General features: G+C 35.3%; 3 protein-coding genes across 5 annotated transcripts; all 3 read right to left on the bottom strand.

Moving 5' to 3' along the window:
- Positions 1–21: 21 nt before the first annotated feature.
- On the bottom strand, positions 22–423 carry LOC121785253 (secreted RxLR effector protein 161-like). Its single transcript, XM_042183639.1, has one exon. It carries the CDS (start codon positions 421–423, stop codon positions 22–24), a length of 402 nt encoding a protein of 133 aa, XP_042039573.1.
- A 4,613-nt stretch (positions 424–5,036) lies between these two features.
- Positions 5,037–6,539, bottom strand: LOC121784599 (wall-associated receptor kinase-like 8). Of its 2 annotated transcripts, none has more exons than XM_042182765.1 (2): positions 5,904–6,539; positions 5,037–5,267 (listed from the first exon to the last, which is right to left on the bottom strand). In XM_042182765.1, the coding sequence occupies exons 1-2, from the start codon at positions 6,456–6,458 to the stop codon at positions 5,238–5,240; spliced, it is 585 nt and encodes a 194-aa protein (XP_042038699.1). In that variant the 5' UTR covers positions 6,459–6,539; the 3' UTR covers positions 5,037–5,237. The 2 variants fall into 2 exon arrangements, with proteins under 2 accessions (XP_042038699.1, XP_042038698.1); XM_042182764.1 differs by having other exon boundaries at positions 5,948–6,539.
- Positions 6,540–15,941: 9,402 nt separating this feature from the next.
- LOC121783990 (wall-associated receptor kinase-like 10) lies at positions 15,942–22,168 on the bottom strand. Of its 2 annotated transcripts, none has more exons than XM_042182170.1 (6): positions 21,648–22,168; positions 20,488–20,877; positions 19,443–19,964; positions 17,741–18,097; positions 17,456–17,632; positions 15,942–17,347 (listed from the first exon to the last, which is right to left on the bottom strand). In XM_042182170.1, exons 1-6 carry the CDS (start codon positions 22,156–22,158, stop codon positions 16,191–16,193), a joined length of 3,114 nt encoding a protein of 1,037 aa, XP_042038104.1. In that variant the 5' UTR covers positions 22,159–22,168; the 3' UTR covers positions 15,942–16,190. The 2 variants fall into 2 exon arrangements, with proteins under 2 accessions (XP_042038104.1, XP_042038105.1); XM_042182171.1 differs by having other exon boundaries at positions 19,443–19,877.
- Positions 22,169–25,320: the final 3,152 nt, after the last annotated feature.

The following is a 25,320-nucleotide window of genomic DNA, read 5'->3' as shown; positions in this document are numbered from 1 at the left end:
GACAGACTGCTTTCCACTTTTCTATGATACTGCTCCATTGGCTAAAAGGAACAAATAGCCAAACATTGATTTCCTACTATCAACGCACCCGGCATAGTCTGAATCTGAATATCTAATGACCTCTAGATGATCAGATCTTCTATACGTAAGCATGTGCTCTTTGGTGCCTTGCAAGTACCTGAGGACTTTCTTTGCAGCCTTCCAGTGATCCATTCCGGGATTACTTTGATATCGACCCAACATACCAACTGCAAAGGTGATATCCGGCCGCGTACATGTTTGAACATAGTTCAAACTCCCAACCACTGATGCATATGGAATTCTTTCCATTTCCTTACGCCCCAATTCATTTTTAGGACATTGCATTTTACTAAACTTGTCTCCCTTCTGAATTGAAGCAATTCCTACAGAGCACTTTTCCATTCTATATCTCTCTAAGACCTTATTTATATATCCTTTCTGAGATAAACTTAATAATCCTTGTGACCTATCTCGAAATATTTCTATTCAGATCACATAAGATGCATCTCCCATATCTTTCATTTCAAAGTTCTTAGAGAGATATTTATTTACATCATGTAACATACCCATTTCATTTGCAGCAAGCAAAATACCATCAACATATAAGACTAAAATTATAAACTTACTCCCACTGATTTTAACATAGATACATCGATCAACAATGATTTCTACAAAACCATATGATACAATGATATCATTAAACTTTATATACTATTGTCTAGAAGCTTGTTTTAGTCTATATATTTACTTCCTCAGCTTACATACTAACTGTTCTTGTCCTGTTGCCAAGAATCCTTCTGGTTGGTTCATATAAACTTCCTCTTCAAGTTCTCCATTTAGAAAGGCGGTTTTCACATCCATTTGGTGTAGCTCGAGATCATAATGAGCCACCAAAGCCAAAACAATTCTTAAAGAATCCTTCTTTGAAACTGGAGAGAAGGTTTCTTTATAGTCAATGCCGTCCTTTTGGGTGAAGCCTTTGGCAACAAGGCGAGCCTTGTATCTTTCGAGGTTACCTTTCGAATCACGTTTTGTTTTAAAAATCCATTTAGAACCAATGGTTTTAGAACCTTTAGGCAATTCTACTAAGTCCCAAACATTATTATCACCCATAGATTTCATTTCATCTTTTGCGGCAATCAACCACTTTTCAGAATTTTCACTTTCCATGGCTTGTCGGAATGAGATCGGGTCTTCATCAAGGCTTAAGTCACATTCACTTTCAACGGCATAAACCACATAGTCATTTGAAATGGCAGATCTTCTTTCCCTTACTGATCGCCTCAAAGTTTGTGGTTCACTATTCTCTTCTTGAATTGTGACAGATTCATCTACTTCATTTTCGGTTAGTGAGTTTTGCATATTATCATGTTGTTCTATTGTGTTATTTGTCTGTGAGACAATAGGAACAACAACATTTGGTGCAACAACATGTGGATGAACTTTGTCGTGGATTTCTTGAATTTCCACCTTTCTAGGGTCACCACTCCCACTAATTTCCCCGTTTTCAATGAACCTAGCATTTCCCGTCTCAACTATTCTCGTACTATGGTTAGGACAATAGAAGGTATACCCTTTTGATTTATCCAGATAGCCAATGAAAAATCCACTGACGGTCCTTGAATCAAGTTTCTTTTCATGTGGATTATACAACATTACTTCTGCTGGGCAACCCCAAATACGAATATGCCTTAAGCTAGGTTTCCTTCCCGTCCACAGTTCAAAAGGTGTCTTAGGAACTGCCTTACTGGGAACCCGATTAAGCATATATGTCGCAGTCTTTAAAGCATAAATCCACAATGAAAGGGGTAAAGTACAACCACTTAACATGCTTCTAACCATTTCCATTAATGTACGATTCCGCCTTTCCGCTACACCATTCTGTTGCGGAGTACAGGGCATTGTATACTGTGCACAAATGCCTCTACTTTCGAGTAACTTTGCAAATGGGCCCGGACATTGTCCAGTCTCATTATACTTTCCATAGAACTCACCACCTCGATCCGATCTCACCACTTTGACTTTCCTATCTAACTGTCTTTCCACCTCGTCAATGAATATCTTTAACACATTCACTGACTCGGATTTTTCATGCAGTAGATATATGTATCCATAACGTGAGTAATCGTCAATGAATGTGATAAAGTATTTCGACCATCCCACGAAGGAGCATCAAAAGGACCACATATATCAGTATGTATTAACTTAAGAAGCTGAGTGCTTCTCGTGGCTAATTTCTTTACAATGTGTTTAGTTTGCTTTCCTTTAATGCAATCTATACACATATTTAGGTCACTAAAGTCCAATTGAGGAAGAATTTCATTCTTTATCAACCTCATAATCCTTTCTTTGGAAATATGTCCTAATCTTTGATGCCACAAGAAAGCTGAACTTTCACTTGACGCATTACGCTTAATGCCTCGACTTTTAACATTAAATAAGGATTCACTAAACTTTGCATCAAGATTGAATCTATAAAGTGAATCAAACAAAGTACCACTACCATAAAAGTAATCGTTTCGATACAAAGAGAATACACCATTTACAATCTTAACTTTAAAACCTAAATCATCCGATCTACTTACAGAAACAAGATTTCTAGCACATTCAGGTACATAAAGACAATCTTTAAGATCTACATGACATCCTGTGTCCAAGATCAATCTGTAGGTCCCAATGCCTTCAATCAGTGCTTTCATCCTATTTCCCATGAACAAATATTGTTCAACCCCTTTTATAGGTTGGATCGAATTGAATCCCTGTTTAATATGAGACACGTGAGTAGTAGCACCAGAATCTAACCACCAAGTATTATTAGGCACTTCAATAAGATTTAACTCAAAGCAAACAAGACTATTATGTTTACCTTTCTTATCAAACTAGACCTTCCTTTTAGGACAATCTTTCTTGAAGTGTCCTGTTTCCTTGCAAAAGAAACACTTCCTTTCCTTTTGGATTTTCTTCTCCGGACCTTTCAGAAAACATTTATCCTTCTTTTTGTCCTTCTTACTTGATTTTCCTTTACTGGTGCTGGCTTCTCCATGACCTATGAGATTCGCAACTTGGCCATTCATCTTCTTTAATCTCCCTTCCTCTTGAACCAACATAGCCTTTAATTCTTTAAAGTCCCATTTCTCTTTAATGGTGTTATAATTCACCTGGAACTGGCTAAATTCAATAGGTAGGGAGTTCATGATAAACCGGACCACAAATTGCTCATGAACCTCCATTCCCAAGGTCGTTAGCTTTGCCGCCAAGTTAGACATGTTTGTCACACTTTCTGTCTTGGGCATTGATGGCTTAAAATTTTCTGCCATCGTCATCCTCATAAGATTCAGGCTCAACCGGTTAGATCGCTCCCAAGTCTCATATTGAGACTTTTCAGTTTCGGAGCTCTCATCCGTTATGGCTGAGGGTTCATCTTCTGTTAATATGGCATGGTCCAACGCCATTACACCCAGTGAAAACCGGATCTGTTCTGACCATTCACCATACTTTTGCCCATTGAACTTAATGACAGAGTTTGCCGATGCATACAAATTCGCTTAGGCTGCAACATTTATACATGCTTATCTATTAGTGCTTGAGACTTTAATACAGATTCATAAACAGTAATACCTTAAATAACATGCATTCAAGTAACCTTTGGGCAATACTTAAAATACACATACTTTCAACGATGCTAAAAATTTACTTTAATAATTAATCAAATCATACATATATCAAATAAGCATGTTGCCTTTGGGTATACATACTACATAAGACACATAGTAGACATGATTAATCCCTTTCGTATTATTAAATATATACAATGATCCACCTTTGGGTGATCTCCAAGTATATAGATAATAATCTAATTGATCAATCAAACTTTAATGTCATTTATAGCATCTCTTTAATCATGATCAATTAACTAACATTCATCATGCTCAATAATTAAATGCAATATAACAAGACCACTTTGGTGATTAACAAGTCATATATTATTTAAATATTGAAATCTTTAAGGGTAGAAAAACCTTATATAGTTTTATCATTTCATAAAATAATTACCCAACACATAAGCGGAAGCAAATTTAACCGTAATCGAAAAATTTAAGACCATTCAAATTTCGATTTTGAAAACACATAAATGGTTAATTAACCAAATCTAGATTGGCTCTGATACCAACTGTTAGCCATATCTCAACTTTAATGATTTCGATAATGAAATCTAATTCTAGATTTGAATTAATTCAACCATATTAATACACTATAAATTGGAGATAGATTACCAACCTCCATCCATGCTTATTAATTTGATGTAGGGTTGGATCCACTATTTGATGTTTCCCCTTAAGCTGCTTATTGATGTTTATCCTCTCCTTGACCTCAAGCCTTCTATTTAATCCCTTTAATGGATAAGGAATCAAGAGCACTTTGTATATATATGTGTATAAATATGTGTAATGCCGACTGTACACTGTAAGCATTTGTTGGTGTGTTGATAACATGCACAGAACATCTCTTTATATAGGCGAGAAGTGACTCTTCGTGAAGGGATCAACGGAGGTGTCTTTCCATTTGGAAACTATACTGATCTAATATGGAAATCGACACACCGAATCGGTAGAATCAGTTTTGAAACTGATTAGAAACTGATTCCTCACATTACACATATGCACGTCTATATACATTCATATACATGCAATACTTATGCATATATTACAGTTAATTCACAATTAACTGCCATAATTATAGTCAACTTAATGCATGCATGTACGACAACACACATATATAATCAATTCATTTATACATACATATATTTATTCTTTTTGTATATAATATAGGTATTATATTATAACATTATAATTAGAGGTGGGAGAAGAGGGTTATCAATACACCCGATTCTAATTCTTTAATCGAAACCGATCCATCACAGTGTCGTCTTTAATATTAGAATCCCTTTTTTAGCTTTTAATATTATGAACTTGAACTTAATTTTAAACCAATAGATACATAGGTCACATAAGAATATAAATATTATTACATCCAGTCCAAGCGCACTACCGGTGGCCTTGATGCTGATGCCCAATCATCATTTACCAATGCTGTTGAGTTACTCAGATAGTACAAAGGATATGAAAATACGGTTTCATTCCTCCCTGTCCTCTCTTGGATAAAGGCATAGCTGCATGGGAAATGCTTTTCACGTTGTGATTTTCGGCTTAAATCAATCAGTTCTGCTTCCAAGAAAGTAGTTGTTCCTGTGACAGTTTGTTAAAATCAAATTTTTGAAAACTGAATTTATATACTCCCTCCTTGTCCTAAAATAGTCGGAAATTTGGAGACAGCAATGCGAAAGTCATAAAATATAAGATTGAAAAAGAAATAGTTATAATGTTAGAGATTAGTGAAACTCACATGCACCATTACTGTGTGGAGAAAAAAAAATTAAAAAATATGAAAAATGGAGGAGGAATTGAAGTACTTAAAATAGTAAATTATCTCTAAATTAATAAATACTCTTTCTGTTCCATTAGTGTTGGAACATATTCCATTTTGGGTTGTTCCATTACACTTGGGTCATTTCTTTTACTTTTTTTTTCTTGCAAAATACAACACAGTCCATCTCTCTTATACTTTATATCACTCTTACTTTATTTTCTCTCCTCCTTTATTTGCAGTACATTTAACTCATCAAATATTTATTTCTTAATCTCCAACATCAATGGAAAGTAGGAAGTATTTGATAAATTGATACAAATAAATACGTGATAATTGTATTAATTGATAAATAAAAAAAGATATGATAGATTATATAATTAATCCTTAATTGTACACAAATCTATTAGAGACTGTTAGTCTGCTAGTATGAGTTATTGTAACGTTAAAATATTTACTTTTTCACTTGGATTGCGATCAAAACAAAACTCCACACAATTACCGCCGATATTTTGATGGCAACAACCATTGAACTGGCAATCTCCGAAGGCGGCATCACTGTTGTGAGCACAAAACGCCGAGCAGCCGCCAAGGACTGAACTTCCTTCGAATTGCAGCACCATATCATCACACCCGATGGCAGTAAGCACGCTTACATCCGAGAGCATATACGGAGTTCCCGACAGGTTCATAGTCAGGATATGTTGATTGTCCGTTGACAGATCATCATAGCACGCCGAAATCATGTAGGGGTTTTTGAGGCGAATGTAAGTTTGATTGAATTCAATCACTTGTTTTTTCATAATGGAGAGGTAAGCTTTTGGAGGGTGGTCAGTGGAAGAATTGCAGTTTATGTCAAAATATGAGCTGTGGCTGCAATTTGGGCCGACTCCAAATGGATATGGAATCATTAAATCCCCGCACCGGTCCTGGCATCCCGGTTTGGCATGAAGAGCGGCGGAGAGTAGTTGGGGAAGAAGTAGGAAGATAGAGATGATCAGTTGCAGACACATAATGAAAGAGTTTAGCTGAATGAAAGTGTGTAGCTCAAGTGTTGTGTATAAGTGAAAATAGCTTGGCTTAAAACATCTCACTTCTTGACTTTGGAGACAGACTTAATATATCCGTCTGCGAAAAATAGTCTTGTTTTTATCAACTTCAAAGTTTTTTTCTCTATTAATGTGAGACTCTTTTCTACTAATAATATATTTCAACCACTATTTATCTCTATCTGTTTTATACTAAACAATTTTGCAATAAACTCATGTTGTTCACCACTACGACTATTTTTTTATATTGAGTAATTATTTCAAATATTTGAATTTTAATAGATTATAGTAGCTGGTTGCAGCCAATACTGGAATATTCATAGATAATTGAATTCTTGTAAATAAAACTATGAAAAAGCAAAATGATTAGCATTAGCTAGCGTGGTGTTGAGCACCTGCTCCGAGGTCAAGAGTTCAAATAATATCATGGGAAACTAAAATACTTATGGAACTAGTATTCAAATTTAAGTAAAATTGTAATTGTTGTGGCCATGTACATGTCCCCTTGATACGGTGTAATATATAGAATTTTGTCTAGTAGCACCCATTGGAATATTTTCAAAGATATAAAAGAAACTCAATTCTTTTTAAATAAAATTATGAAAACTGTTGGCAGATGAAATTATAACTATATCATTCATATATAGGGTTTAAAAAGAGAACTAATTAATTAATTAATTAATAGTATTGTTATTAAGATGGAACTTAGTGAATTTTTATAAAAAAAAAACCAATATAATTAAGCATAGTGGTTTAGCACCTTATCCCCGAGCATAAACTTAAAAATTTGTAGGATACCTGGAAATATACTAGTTGAGGATATCGATAGGGAAGAGAGGAGAGAAGCTATTTAATTAGCATCATTTAGGATTTCGACCATCTCTACAGCCTTGCCACCTTTCTCTGATACTGCATTTTAATTGAAAAGGTTTCAATCATTTCGAGCTCTTCTTAAACATTTTTCCATGTGCTCTTTCCAGGTTGGGGGCAATTCGAAGGTTAATGGTATTGATTATTACATAATGAAGAGTTTAGTTGAATGATTGTATGGAAGTGTATAAGTAAATCTTAAAATATCTCACTACTTGACTTGGGAGACGACTTAGACTATTAAAGTGAATTGATTTACCATAAATGGTAATAGGGTCTCACTTTCAACTAACTCATTCCACTCATATTTCATTTAAAATTAATATATACAGATGAGACTCTTATTCCACTAACTTTTTTCCACCCAGTTTTTTTAACATTTCTTAAAACCCGTGCCGTCAAGGAATGAGACTCCTAATGGCGAACGAACGGAGTAGCACCCATTGGAATATTTCAAAGATATAAAAGAAACTGAATTCTTTTAAATAAAATTATGAATGAAAATTATAAGTATATTATACATATATAGGGTATAAAAAGAGAACTGATTAATTAATAGTAGTATTGGTATTAAGATGGAACTTATTGAATTTTTATAAAAAAAAACCAATATAGTTAAGCATAGTGGTTTAGCACCTTATCCCTGAGCATAAACTTAAATATTCTAAGGATACATGGAAATACCATTAGAGGATATCGATAAGGAAGAGATCATGAGAGAAGCTATTTAATTAGAAAATGGATTTGAATTTTCAGAATTAGATACTCCCTCTATCCTATCCCCCTTTCATATATCTCACTTTGAACTGACACACGTTTTAAGAGATATAAAGGAAAGGGAGTTGAAATTATTAGTCGAATGTGGATCCCACCTTTATATATTAATTTTATAACATAATGTAAATAAAAGTGAATTAGTGAAATATAAATACAAATGAAATAGGAGAATGTGAGATTCATTACCAGAAATAGTAAAAGTAAAGTGAGGATAATTAATAGTAAGAGATTAAGGAATATTGCAAATTGGAAAACTATGGACACACATATTTTGGTGGAGTGGGGATGTGATAGGGTTCTCGATCTAGCAAATCTCGCTGAAGATCATCTCCAATATTTTAGCGTATCTTTTATTTTTATTAGTTATCTTTATTTATTCTCCATATCTTTTGTAATCTTTTATTTTAATTATCTTGCTTAATTAGCAAGATAGGTTTAGGGTTAGAATTCTATATATTATAGAATTCTCTAGTATTTTGATTCATTGAGAAATAAAGTATAAACTTATTCTCATTCCGGTTCTGGCGGAAATCGCCCCCTAGCACCTCAACTAGGGTTTATCTTGTTCTTCGTAATCGTTCTTGTTCTTCGTAATCGTTCGAGTGCTCTATTGCTGATCGATAGGATACAACATCCTATCAATTGGTGCTTCCATTGTTTACTCTTCCTTCATCACATCAAATTCTCTAATTTTTTCCGACCATACGCTAGATTTCTTCATCACATCCTATTAATTGGTGCTTCCATTATTAATTATTTGTTTTATATAATTTTGAGTGATGTGGCTAGGCTATTTGTTTGTCTTGATGATGTGGCTGGAGGATTTTTAGTGCTGATAATGTGGCAGGAGAAGTTTGTGGCTGGGCTATGAATGAGCGAAAACTATTGTGGATACTTTTACAATTATGCATGTTGTATATGTGCTAACTAAATTCCGTTGAAATAATCGAAATATATGAGATGGTGACGTTCGATGAGTGCTCTACGCTAATCGATTTCAAGAACACAGTCTTTGACAAGGGTCAAGCTTGTTTTAAACACAATAATATTTCACCATTAATATTAAATTAATGGACCCTAACTTAAGTTAATTAGAATTGTTTCAAATCATTTTATATTATAGTCAAATTAGGATCGTGTTTAATTATAGGCTCCTAATTTTTATGTTCTCATGTTTTCAATATAAAATAGAGTAAAGGCCAAAATTGGTCCTGAACATATAGTCATTTTACGATTTTGGTCTTAAACATTATCTTTTGGATTTTTTGGTCCTGCACATATGGACATTTGATCATTTTGGTCCTGCACATATGGAAATTTGATCATTTTGGTCCTCCGTCAACATTTTCGTTAAAAACTAACGGTCAACATTATCTTTTGGATTTTTTGGTCCTGCACATATGGATATTTGATCATTTTGGTCCTGCACATATGGAATTTTGATCATTTTGGTCCTCCGTCAACATTTTCGTTAAAAACTAACGGTCAACGACCGAATTTTGACTAAAACAATGGGTTGGGTCGGGTCGTGTTTGGGTCGGGTTTGGGTTACACGTTAAGAAAAAAAATAATTATTTTTTATTAATTAAAAAATTATAAAACTTTAATTTTTAGTTATTTTTGTTGATTAAAAATATTATAACGACTAAAACATGATGTTATTATACGATTTAAACATGATATTACACGATAAAATAAAAATTACCAAATTAAAATAATCATTTTTTAATCAAAATAATAAAATTAAAGTATACTAATATTAAATCTATATAATAAAATTAAATAATTAAAAATTTATTTTTAATAAAATCTAAGCATAATATTTTCTTCAAATTCATGAAAAAATTAATTAAAAAATACTATACTTTAATTTTATTAATTAAAAAATATTAATTAATTTTTTAAGAATATTATGCTTAGATTTTAACGAAAATATTATGCTTAGATTTTAAGAAATTATTTTTTTCTTGACGTGTAACCCAAACCCGACCCAAACACGACCCGACCCAACCCATTGTTTTAGTCAAAAATCGGCCGTTGACCGTTAGTTTTTAACGAAAATGTTGACGGAGGACCAAAATGATCGAAATTCCATATGTGCAGGACCAAAATGATCAAATGTTCATATGTGCAGGACCAAAAAATCCAAAAGATAATGTTGACCGTTAGTTTTTAACGGAAATATTGATGGAGGACCAAAATGATCAAATGTCCATATGTGCAGGACCAAAAAATCCAAAAGATAATGTTTAGGACCAAAATCGTAAAATGACTATATGTTCAGGACCAATTTTGACCTTTACTCTATAAAATATTACTCCCTTCTATCTATAAAAATAGATTTTTTTTCTTTTTAGTCCTGTCTCAAAAAATATAAACTCTTAGTTTTAGAAAATTTCTTTACCTTGTATTTACCAATTTTGCATTAAAACTTCTGTCTTTTCAAAAGATTCTATTTATAGGAGACGAGAATAGTATTGAATAACATACTCCCTCCGTCCCTGAAAAATTGAAAAGTACAGACAGTTTTCTTTTCATTCAACACGTTATCATGTTCAATAAAAAAGTGTTTAAAGTCTTTGCCGCGTGAATACACGTGGTCCCTGAAAATTAACTTATACCTACACCGATGTGAAAGCTTCATTACAGCAACAATATAACTATATATTGCTGAAAATTCAATGTATTAGTTGTTGACAATTCCACCTTATAAATGTAGTAAATTCTCAAATCATTGTAGAATACTGTTGCATTAATTGCATCAAGATTACTAATTTTATGTTAAGGGCCAATACGTGATAGTTTATGGGCCGATTTGTTAAAGCCCATTTCTAGCTTCTAAATGGGTAATGGACGTCTGCAGTTTTCTTATGTTTCGGCAATAATAAATGACATGTTTTAGTGGATTTTAGGCAATACGTTATTCTACTTGAAGGTGACTAGGTGAGCTACTAAAGTCCTCAAGAACATCTGCAACGAGTGTTATGGATATGTATATCCATAGCACTTTGTCCATATTTATAAATGAAACTATTTAATTAAATGACATACTAATTCATTGAATTTATTTAAATAATTTTTCATTGAGGTAAGTGACTATTTAATTTTTCACACAATTTGACTCCGCTTTCTTACTAAATGAACTTTACCTAATGAAAGGTATGAAAATACATATTCTAAGACAATAACTTTAGTATTAAAATTGTTTGAATACCTTCCCCCCAACAAAAAAATTACAAGGCGCTAACTCAATTGTTGATTTATTATCGATTCGGATTTACGTCGCCTCGTGTTGCTGGAGTTTTAGCTCACGTAGCAAATTTCTCAACCAAATACATGTCCAACACACCATGATGCTACTACATACTCTGCTTCACATGTTGATAATGTCACAACCGGTTGTTTCTTGGAAGCCCAAGTAAATGCCGTGTCTCCCAAATAGAACACGTAACCTGAGGTGCTTTTCCGGTCATCTACATCTCCGCACCAATCACTATCAGAGTAGCCCATTAATTTGTATTCATTTGACTCTGAATAAAACAATCTATGTGTCTCCGTTCCTTGATGTATCGCATAATTCTCTTGATTGCCTTCCAATGCGAGTACTTTGGTTCTTCCATGAATCGACTCACCACACCAACACTACATAAAATGCCAGGTCTTTTACATGTCAGATATCTCAAGCTTCCAACTAAACTTCGGTATTTGTTGGCATCTACTCGATCTCCTCCCTCAAACTTAGAAAGTTTTGCACCGAGCTCCATTGGTGTTGATACGGGGTTGCAATCATCCATCTTATTTTTCTTCAGGATACTTTTCTCATATGCTTCTTGGGATACAAATATTCCCGTTGCATCTTGTCTAAATTGTAGCCCAAGAAAGTACTTCATTAATCCCAAATCTGTCATCTCGAATTCTCGAGCCATGACCTCTTTGAATTCTTTTACCAGTGTCTCATTATTCCCCATGAATATAAGATCATCAACGTATAAAGCGACATATAACAGATTGCCCTCTTTTTCTTTCACATAAAGTGCATGCTCATATGGACATTGCACGAACCTGTTTTTCTTGAGATATGTATCGATTCGGGTATTCCATGCTCGAGGTGCTTGTTTTAGTCCATAGAGTGCCTTCTTCAACTTTAGCACTTTTGTCTCCTTTCCGGCTTTCATATATCCAGGTGGTTGCTCCACGTATACTTCCTTTTCAAGCACTCCGTTTAGAAATGCTGATTTCACGTCCATTTGATATATCGGCCACTTGTATTGAGCTGCAAGTGATAATAGAAGTCGAATTGTCTCCATTCTTGCTACCGGGGCAAAGACTTCATCATAATCGATCCCCGCCTTTTGTCGATACCCTTTCGCAACGAGTCTCGCCTCATACCTTTCAATCTTGCCTTCAGCATTCATCTTCCTTTTGTATACCCATTTAACTCCTATGGGTTGATGATTGTCTGGCAACTCAACCGGTTACCAAGTGTCATTCTTTTCAATAGAAGCGATTTCTTCATCCATTGCAGTTTGCCACTTCTTATTTCTCACAGCTTCTTCAAAAGTAATATCTTCAGAATCTGCTAGGAGACATACTAGATGTACTTCAGTTGTTGTATCATACAGAACTTGCAAACTTCTTATTCTTGGTTACCTTGGCTCTTCTTGATCTTCGGTTGTTGAGTGATTTGCCTGCGTAATCATCGGTGTAGAGGTTGATGGTTTTGTTTCTTCATGCGCTACTGTATTTTGGTTGTTCCAGTCCCATGTACTTTCTTCATTCATATGCACATCTCTGCTTATAATCACTTTCTTCTCTATCGGATCAAATAACCTGAAGCCCTTCGTCTTCTCATCATACCCAATGAACACATAACTTCTGCTTTTATCATCTAACTTGGTTCTTCTTTGATTCGGTACGTGCGCATAGGCTACACTACCGAATATCTTGAGATGTGACACTGTTGGTTTTATTCCGCTCCAGGCTTCCTGAGGTGTCTGATCTATCAACTTTGCATGAGGACATCGATTTTGCACATACACAGCACATCGCACTGCTTCTGCCCAAAATTCTTTAGGTATGTTCTTGGTTTTCAACATTGACCGAACCATGTCGAGAATGGTTCGATTCTTTCTTTCTGCTACACCGTTTTGTTGAGGCGAATAGGGCGCTGTTAGATATCTCTTTATTCCTTGTTCATCACAGAATTTGGTGAAGGCGGTTGACATGTATTCACCACCTCTATCTGACCGCAATGCCTTAATATGATAGTCCGTCCTCTTTTCAACCATCATCTTGAATTTCTTGAAAGTCTCAAATGCTTCAGATTTCTCTTTAAGAAAATACACCCATGTCTTCCTTGTGCAGTCATCGATGAAAGTGATGAAATACCTTTTTCCTCCAAATGACTCGGGTGTGAATGGACCACATATGTCTGTATGTATCAGCTCAAGAATACACTTCGCACGATATTCTGCCCTTTTAGGAAAGGGACTTCTTGTTTGTTTGCTGGGTACACATCCTTCACAGAATGATCTTGAGTAATCTATATCTGGTAGCCCATGGACGATACCATTTTTGGCTAATTTTCTAATGCCATCTTGGTTCAAGTGCCTGAGCCGTAAGTGCCATATTGAGGCTTGGTTCGTCATGTCTGTCTTCAAACACTTCTCTTGCACGTACCTTAAATTGAGTTTGTACATGCGATTCTTGGCCATTTCAACACGTGCAATTAAGTGGCCTTGTTTATCCTTTAATTGCATCAACTGGTCTTTCATGTAAACCGAGAAGCCCTTCTCCATTAATTGTCCCATGCTCAGAATATTGCTTTTCATATTCGGCACATAATAAACATTTTCAATAGTACATTCTTCACCATTATGGAAGAAATTGATTTTACCTTGGCCTTTTACTTCGATTCACCAAACGATACATGTCCATCTTTAATTTCTTCCATCTCCGTAAATAGATGTTTGCGTCCGCACATATGATTGCTGGCACCGGTGTCAAGATACCACACTATGTCGGTCTCAGACTGGTGTCATCATATGCCATCATAAGAACGCCATCTTCTTTTCCCTGCTCTTCAGCCACGAGATTCATATTCTCTTCTACCTGTCTCGGAGATCTACAATATCTTGCATAGTGTCCGTGTTTGCCGCAATTGTAGCAATCAACATTAGGACGGTATGCACGGTCGCCTCTTCCACGACCTCGATCACCTCTGCCACGACCTCGTCCTCTGCCACGCCAATTTTGTTGAGCTTGAGTTGGTTGTTGTTTTTCATCGTGGTAGTTTTCTCTCCCACGGCTTCTACCACAGCCTCTACCACGACCAGCACCGCGACCACCAAAGTTGCCTCTCTCTTGGTGATTGTGTTGCACATACATGGCTTTTACTTCTTTGATTGTCGCCTTGGCTTGCAGCGCCTCATCGAGCGATTCTTGCTTCTTCTTTTTCTTTCTTTGTTCGTGTGCCTCTAGAGATCCAGCTAAATCATCAATAGTCATCTCTTCTAAATTCTTTGATTCTTCAATTGCACACACCATGTTCTCAAAATCCTCGGTCAATGATTGTAGAATCTTTTCTACGACCCTGACATCGGCTGGATTTTCACCGTTGCGTTTGATTTGATTTATCACTGTTTGAACACGAGTGATATAATCAGAGACTCCTTCTGTCTCTTTCATCTTCATGGCCTCTAGTTCACCTAGTAAGGTTTGGAGCCGTACTTGTTTGACTCGATCAGCGCCTTTGAACACTTTCTACAGTGTCTCCCATGCCTCTTTTGATGTCGTGGCACCGGCAATTTTCTCAAAGCCTGACTCATCTACGGCTTGAAACATGAGATATAGAGCGGTCTTGTCTTTCATACGCTTCTCCCTCAATGCCTTTGTATGATTCAGAGACATGGCTTCGATTTCAACTTGACTCGGTTCTTCGTAACCGGTCACGACTAACTCCCACACATCTTGCGCACCAAGCAACGCTCGCATTTGGATGCTCCAATTGTCGTAGTTCGTCATGGTAAGACGGGGCAGCGGCATGTGCCCTACTGACGCCACGCTGGTGCTCGCCATCGGCTCTGATGCCAATTTGTTGGATCAAATAAAAGTTTGACTGCAAATATGAATTTCAAGAGACTCGGAGAGAGACAGAATTCACTCAAAGAGGTGGAGAACTTAATTTCTAAATTGATAGCTTTTTCTATATCTCATGCCTTACTACATATCCAAATGAAATACATATTTATAGGCTTACAAGTCGATTAGCTCACCTTAACCGACTTCAGTAGCAAAAACAAAAATGAGATTTTGGTTCCTCATTTCAAGAAACTAGCTATGACTTTTACAGCACAAAATTCAAAAATAGAATTGTCTTCTTTCCTTATGCTTCCAGCAAATAGACAGATGTCATCCTTAATTGATCCAAATCTTGGCATGATATTGTTGATTTTTTTTTTTTATCTTTGAGTTTATTTCACAGGAGCAGCACAAGTGGATTTTAGGCAATATGTTATTCTACTTGAAGGTGAGCTACTAAAGTCCTCAAGAACATCTGCAACGAGGCAAAAAAAATACATATTCTAAGACAATAACTTTAGTATTAAAATTGTTTGAATACCTTCCCCCAACAAAAAAATTACAGGGCGTTAATGAGAATGGAATCATTTGATGTATATTTTCATGTTTATTCACATCATAAGATGGATCAAATTGTGTGTGAATTAGACTAATAACATTAAACAAATATAAAAGCTAAATCGAGATAAAAAAAACATTCAGTAATAATTCTCTTTCTGTTCATTCATTAGACTCTAAACTTCGATATTTAACACAATAACAAAAATCAAGTAGCTAAACCCAAGGAACAAACCACAAATCTAAAAGATCCACAACATTTGATAGAAAAAAAAAACTTAAACAATATTCCAATCTTCAATCTCAGAGATTGCATAGAACCAAATCTTGATCATCTTATTTGAGTCTACTATAAATGCGTCTATATTATGATGCACTATCAAATAACACTAACGGATGTGTGTCTGACAATTATGCCGAAGCATTCTTGTAACTGTTCGTCCATGTATACTCAGTGTCTGAAATCATCGCCGACATATCTTCAAAAGATCTCACATCTTCTGATTCAACGTTAACACCACTCGACATTTCAGACATCCTAAAACTTTCCAATTCAGTAGCAACTTCTTTCATAGTTGGTCTCATTCTCCCTTTCGAGTGTAAACATCTTTGTGCAAGATTTGCAACTAGGGTCACCTCTTCCTTTCTTCCATGCTCCCGTACTTGCGGATCTAAAATCATGTCCATACATTCTTCTTCCATGCATACAAGGAACCGGCTCGCTAGGCCTCTTTCCTCTTCTGTTTTATCAAGAGATATTGGCCTTTGCCCTGTAAGAAGCTCGACAAGAACTACCCCAAAACTATAAACATCGCTCTTCTCTGTGAATTGACTGGACCGAAAATATTCTGGATCTAAATATCCAAACGTGCCTTTAACCAGAGTTGTTAAGTGAGTCTGATCTGTAGCAACAGACCTCGATGTTCCAAAATCAGATACTTTGACAACATATTTTTCATCTAGGAGGATATTACTGGACTTGATATCCCTGTGATAGATAGGCACAGAAGATGCAGAGTGTAAGTACGCTACCGCCCCTGCTATATCTGCTGCAATTTTTAAACGCATGTTCCATGTACATGGAAATTCACTACTTGGATCATGAATTAGATCAAAAAGTGTACCGTTTGGCATGAATTCATAAACAAGCAGAGGAACCTCAGTCTCCAAACAACACCCCAATAGTTTGACCACATTCCTATGATTTATTTGCGATAGTATCACCACTTCATTTATAAACTGTTCCAACTGATTCACCTCGACCAACTTTGATTTTTTTATCGCAACAATCTTACCATCATATAACATTCCCTTGTAGACAGTGCCTTGGCCTCCTTGCCCAATAACTCTACTCTCATTAAAGTTATCTGTAGCCACCTCCAACTCTTTTGCAGGGAAAACTTTTGTTTTTCCAAGCGCACCTTCATTGGTCTGTTGTTGCAAGAGAAGGCCACCATTTCGTTTGAAGAATTTATCTTTTACAATTTTCTCCTTTCTCTTTCGCAACAATTTATACAACCAAAAGAACACCGAGACTAGAAGCAGAAACCCCATTCCAGAGCCTATACCTACATGCAAACATAAGAGTGAGAAAATTAACAAAAAATTTTCAGATAAGTAAAACTCAATGAGCAGCATATCTGATTGATATGAGAGTTGGAACATTATATTGTTACCTGTCAAGATAATCATCTTGGTTTTGGATGGCGGCTGCAGGATGCAACCTGTGCCATCTCTTTTCCCATCACCAATATACCCTTTCGGACACAAGCAGTGAAACGTCCCCGGAGCATTTTCGCAAATTGAATTTGAGATGCATGTATTAGTTGAATCATCAGCGCATTCATCAATATCTGCTAGATACATAATCACTAGCTAGTTGTAATTTGATAAAGCATGTATTTGTAGTTCAATTTTCAAATAAATCATTATATATAGCATAACGAGGCAAAAGATTTAACCTTGGCACCCTGGACTGAGGTAAGGATTGCCTCTGTATCCTTTGGAACAGTTGCAAAGGTACCCTCCAAGCGTAGCATCAAAATCAACACAATCACTATTATCTCGGCATACGAAGTTAGCGAGATCCTGCCGTGCTTCTTTGCAATTCAACACTCCAATCCTCCAATCCAATGCCATGCTCGGCCGAACACGATTTTGCATCGGGTTTGAGTTATTTACAATCCAAAATCGTATACCATAACGATCATTTTCATTCCTTCTTTGAGCGTATGCAATGAAGGCGTAGCTGCATGAAATATTGACACTTGTCCGTGGCTCACTTAGATTAGTCATATTTGATTCGAGGTAATTTGTACCTGCAAATGATAACATATATTTTACTTATGTCAAGCACTTTAATTTCTAATAATTGCAACATTTCTTAGTTAAGATAGTATATACTGCCACCATCCCATAAAAATATGACCAATTGATATGACTGAGAATTAAGATAAAATTAGTAAAGTAAGATAGAGGATGAGACTGGGAATTAAGATAAAATTGGTAAAGTAAGAGAGAGGATGGGAAGGGTAGTTAAAGTAGTGTTAGTGGATACTGAGACCTACATTATTAGTAGTGTTTGATGCTGGTATAAATTGTAAATAAATTGATATATATGGGTAATAAATTAGGAGTGCACATATTTTATGGGACGGATGGGAGAGAGTAGATTTTATAACTATATGAGCTTATAAATACTCCATCCGTCCCACTATAAGAGTCACACTTCATTTTTACTATAAATGGTAAGTATTAGGTCTCAAATTCCAATAACTCACTTTACTCACATTTTATTATAAACCAATGTAAGAAAGAGAGCCTCATATTCCACCAACTTTTCCAACCTACTATTTTTAACATTTATTAAAATCCGTGCCCATAAGAGTGATTCCTATTGTTAGACGGAGGGAGTATCTTTTTTTTAGAAAACTAGGAAACTGAACAAACCCTTAGAGAGTGTACAGGTTTAATAAGAAGCGTACCATTTAAATGCTCCCTTAAAGTGACTTATTTTCATGTTTTGGACATCTCACCCATTTTCTAAATTGAAAATATGATTATTTAATTCATCTGTCCCATTAAAAATGAAACGTTTTACTCTTTGGGTTGTTCCATTAAAAATGAAATGTTTTCTCAAAAATAGAAACAATATCATCTCTACTTTTTCATTCTCTTACTTTATTCTCTTCTCATCAACTCACAAAGCAACACTATATAAAATCTTGTGCCAAAAAATAAATAGTAGTATTTCATTTCTAATAGGACGGATGGGGTATATTTTATTCTCTCTCACTTTAACTTACGAAACTAAAACTACATAAAATATTACTCCCTCCGTCCCATAGAAATAGGCCATATTTCCTTTTTCATCTGTTTTATAGAAATAGTCCATATCCATTTATTGTAACCTTTTTCTCCCTCTTTTTTACTTTATCATTTATGGTCCCACCACCCACTACACAATTTCAACTATTTTTTCTCATTCTCTCTTACTTTACCAATTACTCATTAAAACCCGTGCCAACTTTAAAGTGCTTATTTCTATGGGACAGAGGGAGTAGTATGTAGTTGTGTCAATAAAAGAAATGTTTTTCAAAGTAAACTCTACCCATAATATGTATTGAGTTCTTTTTAGAAACGAAAACATCAACTTATTATTACCTCTTGGAATTGGTACCCTGCAACACCCATCACCTGCATAAGATGTTGGTCCATATTCGCAACTTACGGAAATTCTACCATTATCATCGATATTTCCGTCAGAGCATATGGCTGCGCAGCTGCTGCGTATAGAACTTCGTTTGTCTCGTCCAATAACCGTGTTAAGCATAACATTGCAGCCAATGGTGGTGATCCAGTTCTCATCTGATAATCTATATTGCGTTTGCAATAAGTCAATTTTCAAGCTCCGCTCAAGTTGATAGTCTAACTCGGACGAATTGTAGCAATTCGATGACACGTTCCTATGGCTGACAAGAACTTTTGATGAGTTCAGCTGAAGAATTTCAGTGTTTAAAAGACGGAGGTAGGGTTTCGCGGGGTTGGTGTCTGTGTTGCAAACAACATCAAAAAATGGCTCCAAGTAGCAATTTGGACCTACACCAAATGGAAATGGAATCGATACTTTTCCACATTGATCCATGCATCCAGGTTTGGCAATTGAACTTGAAGAGGAAGTTATTGCTGGCAAAGAAGCAAATTAGATGAGGCAAGAAATGGGAAATTAACTAGTGTAATACTAATTCCGTCCAACATTACCTGTCACATTTACTTTTCTCCACTCGTTTTGTAAAAATGATACTCCCTCCGTCCGCCATTAATTGTCTCATTTTTCCTCTTTCGTTCGTCCGCCAATAAATATCTCATTTCACTTTTTTAATATTTGGTTAGTGGACTCTACATTCCACTAACTCATCACACGCACATCTTATTATAAAACCAATATAAAAAAATAGGCCACACATTCCACCAACTTTTTCTACCCACTTTACTAATAAAGTCAAACAATTTGTTAAAACTCGTGCCGATCAAATATGTGACATTTAATCACGGACGGAGGGAGTAGTAAATAGTTAAAGTCGAAAAATAGTAAAGTAAGAGAGAGAATAATGAAAAGAAGATGCGGACGGAGGTAGTACTAGATAGCTAAACATCATGTGATGAATATGGAAACTTGAAATAAATAGAACTGGAGAGAGAAACTAACTTTGGCATCCTCCCGGTAAGAAAGGATTTCCCTCGTACCCTTCCACGCAGCTACATGTGTATCCTGTAACTATAAAATCCCCATAGGAATGTCTATAATCAACACAAACACTCTTTTCGTCTACACATGCGTAAGTGTTGGAATTCATAGCTCGGCTGCAGTTCTCAACCCCAACGAGCCAGTCCAAGCGCACTACCGGTGGCCTTGTTGCAGATGCCCAATTATCATTTTCCAATGCTTTTGAGTTATTCAGATAGTACAAAGGATATGAAAATACGGTTTCATTCCTCTTTGTCCTCTCCTGGATAAAGGCATAGCTGCATTGGAAAAGCTTTTTACGTTGTGACCTTCCGCTCAAGTCAACCAGTTTTGCTTCCAAGAAACTTACTCCTGTGACAGTGAGTAAAAATCAAATTTTGGAAAACTGAAATTTGTATATGAAATTAATGCACATGAAGATGAAGAGAATAAGGGAAATGAGGAGTCCTATTTAGTTTTATCAAAGTTTATTTAATTGGTTAATAAATAATGGAAAATGAAACATCATGAAAAGTGAAGAGTCATGAGTTCTAGTTCATGACTTTATATTGTAAAAGATATTGAAAAAGTGGTAGACTACGTTTTTGATGAATAATATCATTTTGGCCAATTGCCTAATCTCTTGACTTCTTTATCTTTTGGTTTTCTCCAGAAGTGGTGAGTTCTTAACCTTTATCTCTTTTACATTCTTCCGAGTGATGTCGTCTTTAGCTCGGTTTGGTGTAGAGAGTGGTGGTTATTATCTTTGTATTTCCCAACCTCAATTCCATCTTTGATTGTGCATCAGAAATTGTCGAAACTATGAGATTGAAAAAAAAGTACTCCTGCCTCTTAGAAAATTATGAACTTTCTAATTTTGGAATAGTTAAACACATTACCCATATAAGTCATTTGGTCAAAACACGTATGAGTATGACCTTTAAAATTAACGAAAAATGTTAATTGGGACCAAAACATATTATTTCAGACCAAAAAGGTAATACATTTAATACGTAGGATCAAAAAGTTTTTAGAGCAAATATAAGAGAATAAATTTGGACTTTAGTCTTTATACATATACATAAGATTAGAATGCAAATGATAAGTTGGAAAGTGATCAAAACAAAACTCAACACAATTACCGTCGAGTGATTGATGGCAACAACCATTATATAGGCAATCTCCGAAGCCGGCATCACTCTTGTCAGAACAAAATGCCGAGCAGCCGCCAAGGGTGGAACTTCCGTTGGATTGCAGCACCATATCATCACACCCGATGGCAGTGAGCACGTTGTCAGACGAAAACATATAGGGAGTTCCCGACAAGTTCACACTCATAGTATGTTGATCTTCCGTTGACAGATCATAGCAAGCTGTAATCATGTAGGGGTTTTGGAGCCGAATGTAAGTTTGGTTGAATTCAATCACTTGTTTTTTCATAATGGAGAAGTAAGCTTTTGGAGGGTCAGTGGAATTATAGCAGTTGATGTCAAAATGTGGGTTGAGGCTGCATTTTGGCCCGACGCCAAATGGATATGGAATGAGTAAATCTCCGCACCGGTCCAGGCATCCCGGTTTGGCATGTAGAGCTGCGGAGAGTGGTGATGGTGGGAGAAGTAGGAAAATAGAGATGATCAGTTGCAGAGGCGACATAATGAATGAGTTTAGCTGAATGAAAAGTGTATAATTATCATGAAAAAAAGCTTGGCTTAAAATAACTCATTACTTGACTTTGGAGACGCTATTAAAGTATATAGCTTTTGCCCAATTCAAATATTTGATTAAAACATCTTAGACTTGTCATTGGAGACGACTATTAAACACGTATATATATTTTTGACCAATTCAAATATTTGATTAAAACGTCTCACTACTTGACTTTGGAGATAACTTACACTATATTAAATAAGTAGTTTATTGACCATTTTAAGATGTTCTTTATTTAATTACATCACTTCACTTTTACTATTTTTCGGTAAAGTATTTAATATTACTACACTTATATCTCCCTTCACTCACATATATTTTATTATAAATTTAATATATAAAAATATAACCCACATTCATCTACTCCCTCCGTTCTCTCATAATTGAGGAGAAACTTTTTGACATGGAGTTTAAGAAAAAGATATTGAGTGTATTAAATAAATAAAATAAGTTAGAGAAAGTAAAGTAGAAAGTGGATAAAGTGCAGAGAATAAAGTAAGAGAGTAAAGTAAGAAAGAGGAAAAAGTTACTATATATGGAAATGACTTAACTATGATGAAACTTTCTGAAATAGAAAAATGACTAAACTATGAGAGAACAGAGGGAGTACATTTTATAAAACTTATATCAAGTAAAAGTGGGAAACATAATGAGACTCCAGAGCATCTGATTAACATTCAATAGAATTATCAACAGACATATTACTGTCCATAAAAAGTACGTAGATTTGTTTTTTTCATTTTGTTTTGCATACAAATTATAATAAATTTTCTTCTCTAATAAAGTGTAACACATTTTACAAATAAACAATACTTCAATAATTCTTTTTCAGCATCTCTCTTTGTATCAAAACTTTGTGCTAACCGCTATCAATACTCCCTCCGTCCCCGTCTAAGGACGTATTCCTTTTTGTGTAGTCCTAGCTTAAGTGAGATATTTCTTTTTTTTGACAATAATTAATTCTCTTCTTTCCTTGTGACTTAGATCCTTCTATCTCTCCTATTTTGCTCCCTCTCGCCCTCTTTCTCTTTCTCTTTCTCTTTCTCTTTCATACTCCTATATTCATTCTCCTATTTTGCTATTACAATTTAAATTATTACACGCCAACTAAATTCTTGTAACAAAATATAAATATCTCACTATTTTTGTCAGATGAATTTAGTATATTAATAATAAATAAAAACCTTTTAAATAAAATTATTGATGTAGTATTGATTTTTCAGTTTATAACGTTACACAAAGAAAATCGATGATTACATCCAAAAATTTCCATTGCAAATAGTTTGCTACGCCGTGCAATTCTACTAAGTATCATCCACCGTCATTTTCATATTTGTAACATTTATTAAGTAAAAAACATGTTGATAACTATATATACTACATTTAATATAAAAATGGACCTATATATAGAACCTTTTTCAACAAATTAATACTCCCTCCGTCCCATAAAAATATTTGCATTTTTCCATTTTCATCCGTCCCACAAAAATATGTGCATTCCATTTTTGGAAAGTTATATATCGATTTAATAATGTAGGTCTTACTATCCACTAACAGTACTTTAACTACCGTTCTTCTCTTCTCTCTTACTTTACCATACTATTCTCCTCCTCTCTCTTACTTTACTAATTTTGTCTTAATTCTCGTGCCATACATATTTCTCATATTTTTATAGGGCGGAGGGAGTATTATTTAAATCAGATTTTTTTAGTTCAAACAAATTTATAAGCTAGAATATCGTTAATATTCCCTACGTCCCACTCAAGATGTCCACATTCTTGAGTAACGCTAGATTTTATGAGCATTGGCGGACACAGTAAGAGGGAGGGGAAGGCTTAAGCCCTTCCCCAAATTTTTTTTCTTCTATATTTTATTCTTGTAAAATTTTCAAAAGTTTGAAATGGAGTTTTAGCCCTTCCCAAAAATTGTTGCTGGAGAGTAAATTATTGAAAGTGGAATGAAAAGGAGGGGCTGAATCATTATAAAATGATGGATACCGCTGCATTTAGGAAGAAGAAACCAAGGTGGGTATTATAAAATACTCCCTCTGTCCAACTTCATGTGATGTGTATTCCTTTTTAAGCCGTCTCATTATAAATGAGACATTTTTTTTTTGGCAAAAAACACTCTATCTCTCTCTTACTTCATCATCTCTCCTACTTTTTCTCTTTAATTTATTCCACTTCTAAAAACGTGTGCCCAAAAGTTTTGCCTTACATGAAGTGCGACGGACGGAGTAAATAATACTACAATATAATACTATTATTTGTACTCCTAAAAGATGCACTGTGTGGATATCAGTCTATAACTATTTAAATTATTAACATGTCACGACCACAATTCCCTAGTCAAAGAAAGTGTAATTTTACCGCGACTAAAACATACTTGAACCGTCTCAATTCGTCATAAGATGCTAAAATCAAAAGAAACATTGTCTAAAAAGTGTTGAGGTTACAAATCATGCTGAAACAAAGTAGTTATGGGAAATTGTCTTTGCTAAATGAAAATTTCTAAATTCTTGCGCAACGGAAGAGTACCAAGATAGATGTAGTATGTATGAAGACATACTACACCCGCTACCTTCCTACTTATTTAGTCTTCTGTCCCAACACCTCCTCTGCTTCGACCGATCAACCTGCACATTAAGGAAAACAATATGCAGGGCTGAGTACTTGATATACTCAGTGGGCATATGCCGAAAACTGTTTTCTTTTAGTTGTCAGCCAAGCTGAGTGGACGCGGGGTTTTTCTGTAAACAAGTCCCGGCCACTAAAATCTTTTATTTCTTTCTGAGAGTAGACTGCAGTCATTTAAACTTCTGATGATATACCATATCAGCTGCGTGAATCGGGAATGTGGCCACATTCCACGACCACTGGGTCGGCCAACCTGCTAGCTCACGACCCACGGACCGGCCAACTTGCTAGCTCACGGTCCTTAAGTGTACACTAGTCCGAGTAGGATTTACTGACCTACTGGGACCCGAATTCGATTTAACAGATAGGCAATCACAAAAAAACATGGCATGACAACTCATTCAAAAAAATCATGTTTTCACATAAAACACGCTTTAAAAGTAGAAAAAGAAGGAAAGCCCACCTCAATTGC

Source organism: Salvia splendens, chromosome 21 (assembly GCF_004379255.2).
Source record: "Salvia splendens isolate huo1 chromosome 21, SspV2, whole genome shotgun sequence".
Taxonomy (NCBI): Eukaryota; Viridiplantae; Streptophyta; class Magnoliopsida; order Lamiales; family Lamiaceae; genus Salvia; species Salvia splendens.
Note: the sequence above shows the minus strand (reverse complement) of the source record. Positions and strands in the feature narration are given on the sequence as shown.

Bases quoted from the DNA above. Each gene is read 5' to 3' on its own strand.
- LOC121783990 (XM_042182170.1), bottom strand. From the start codon at position 22,158: ATGTCGCCTCTGCAACTGATCATCTCTATTTTCCTACTTCTCCCACCA. The intron at 20,878-21,647 runs GTAATTGTGTTG...TCACTGTCACAG, and splicing joins TTGCCATCAATCACTCGACG to GAGTAAGTTTCTTGGAAGCA. The intron at 17,633-17,740 runs GTTAAATCTTTT...TGTATCTAGCAG, and splicing joins CCTCAGTCCAGGGTGCCAAG to ATATTGATGAATGCGCTGAT.
- LOC121785253 (XM_042183639.1), bottom strand. From the start codon at position 423: ATGGAAAAGTGCTCTGTAGGAATTGCTTCAATTCAGAAGGGAGACAAG.
- LOC121784599 (XM_042182764.1), bottom strand. From the start codon at position 6,458: ATGTGTCTGCAACTGATCATCTCTATCTTCCTACTTCTTCCCCAACTA. The intron at 5,268-5,947 runs GTAATTGTGTGG...AAACTGTCACAG, and splicing joins TTGCCATCAAAATATCGGCG to GAACAACTACTTTCTTGGAA.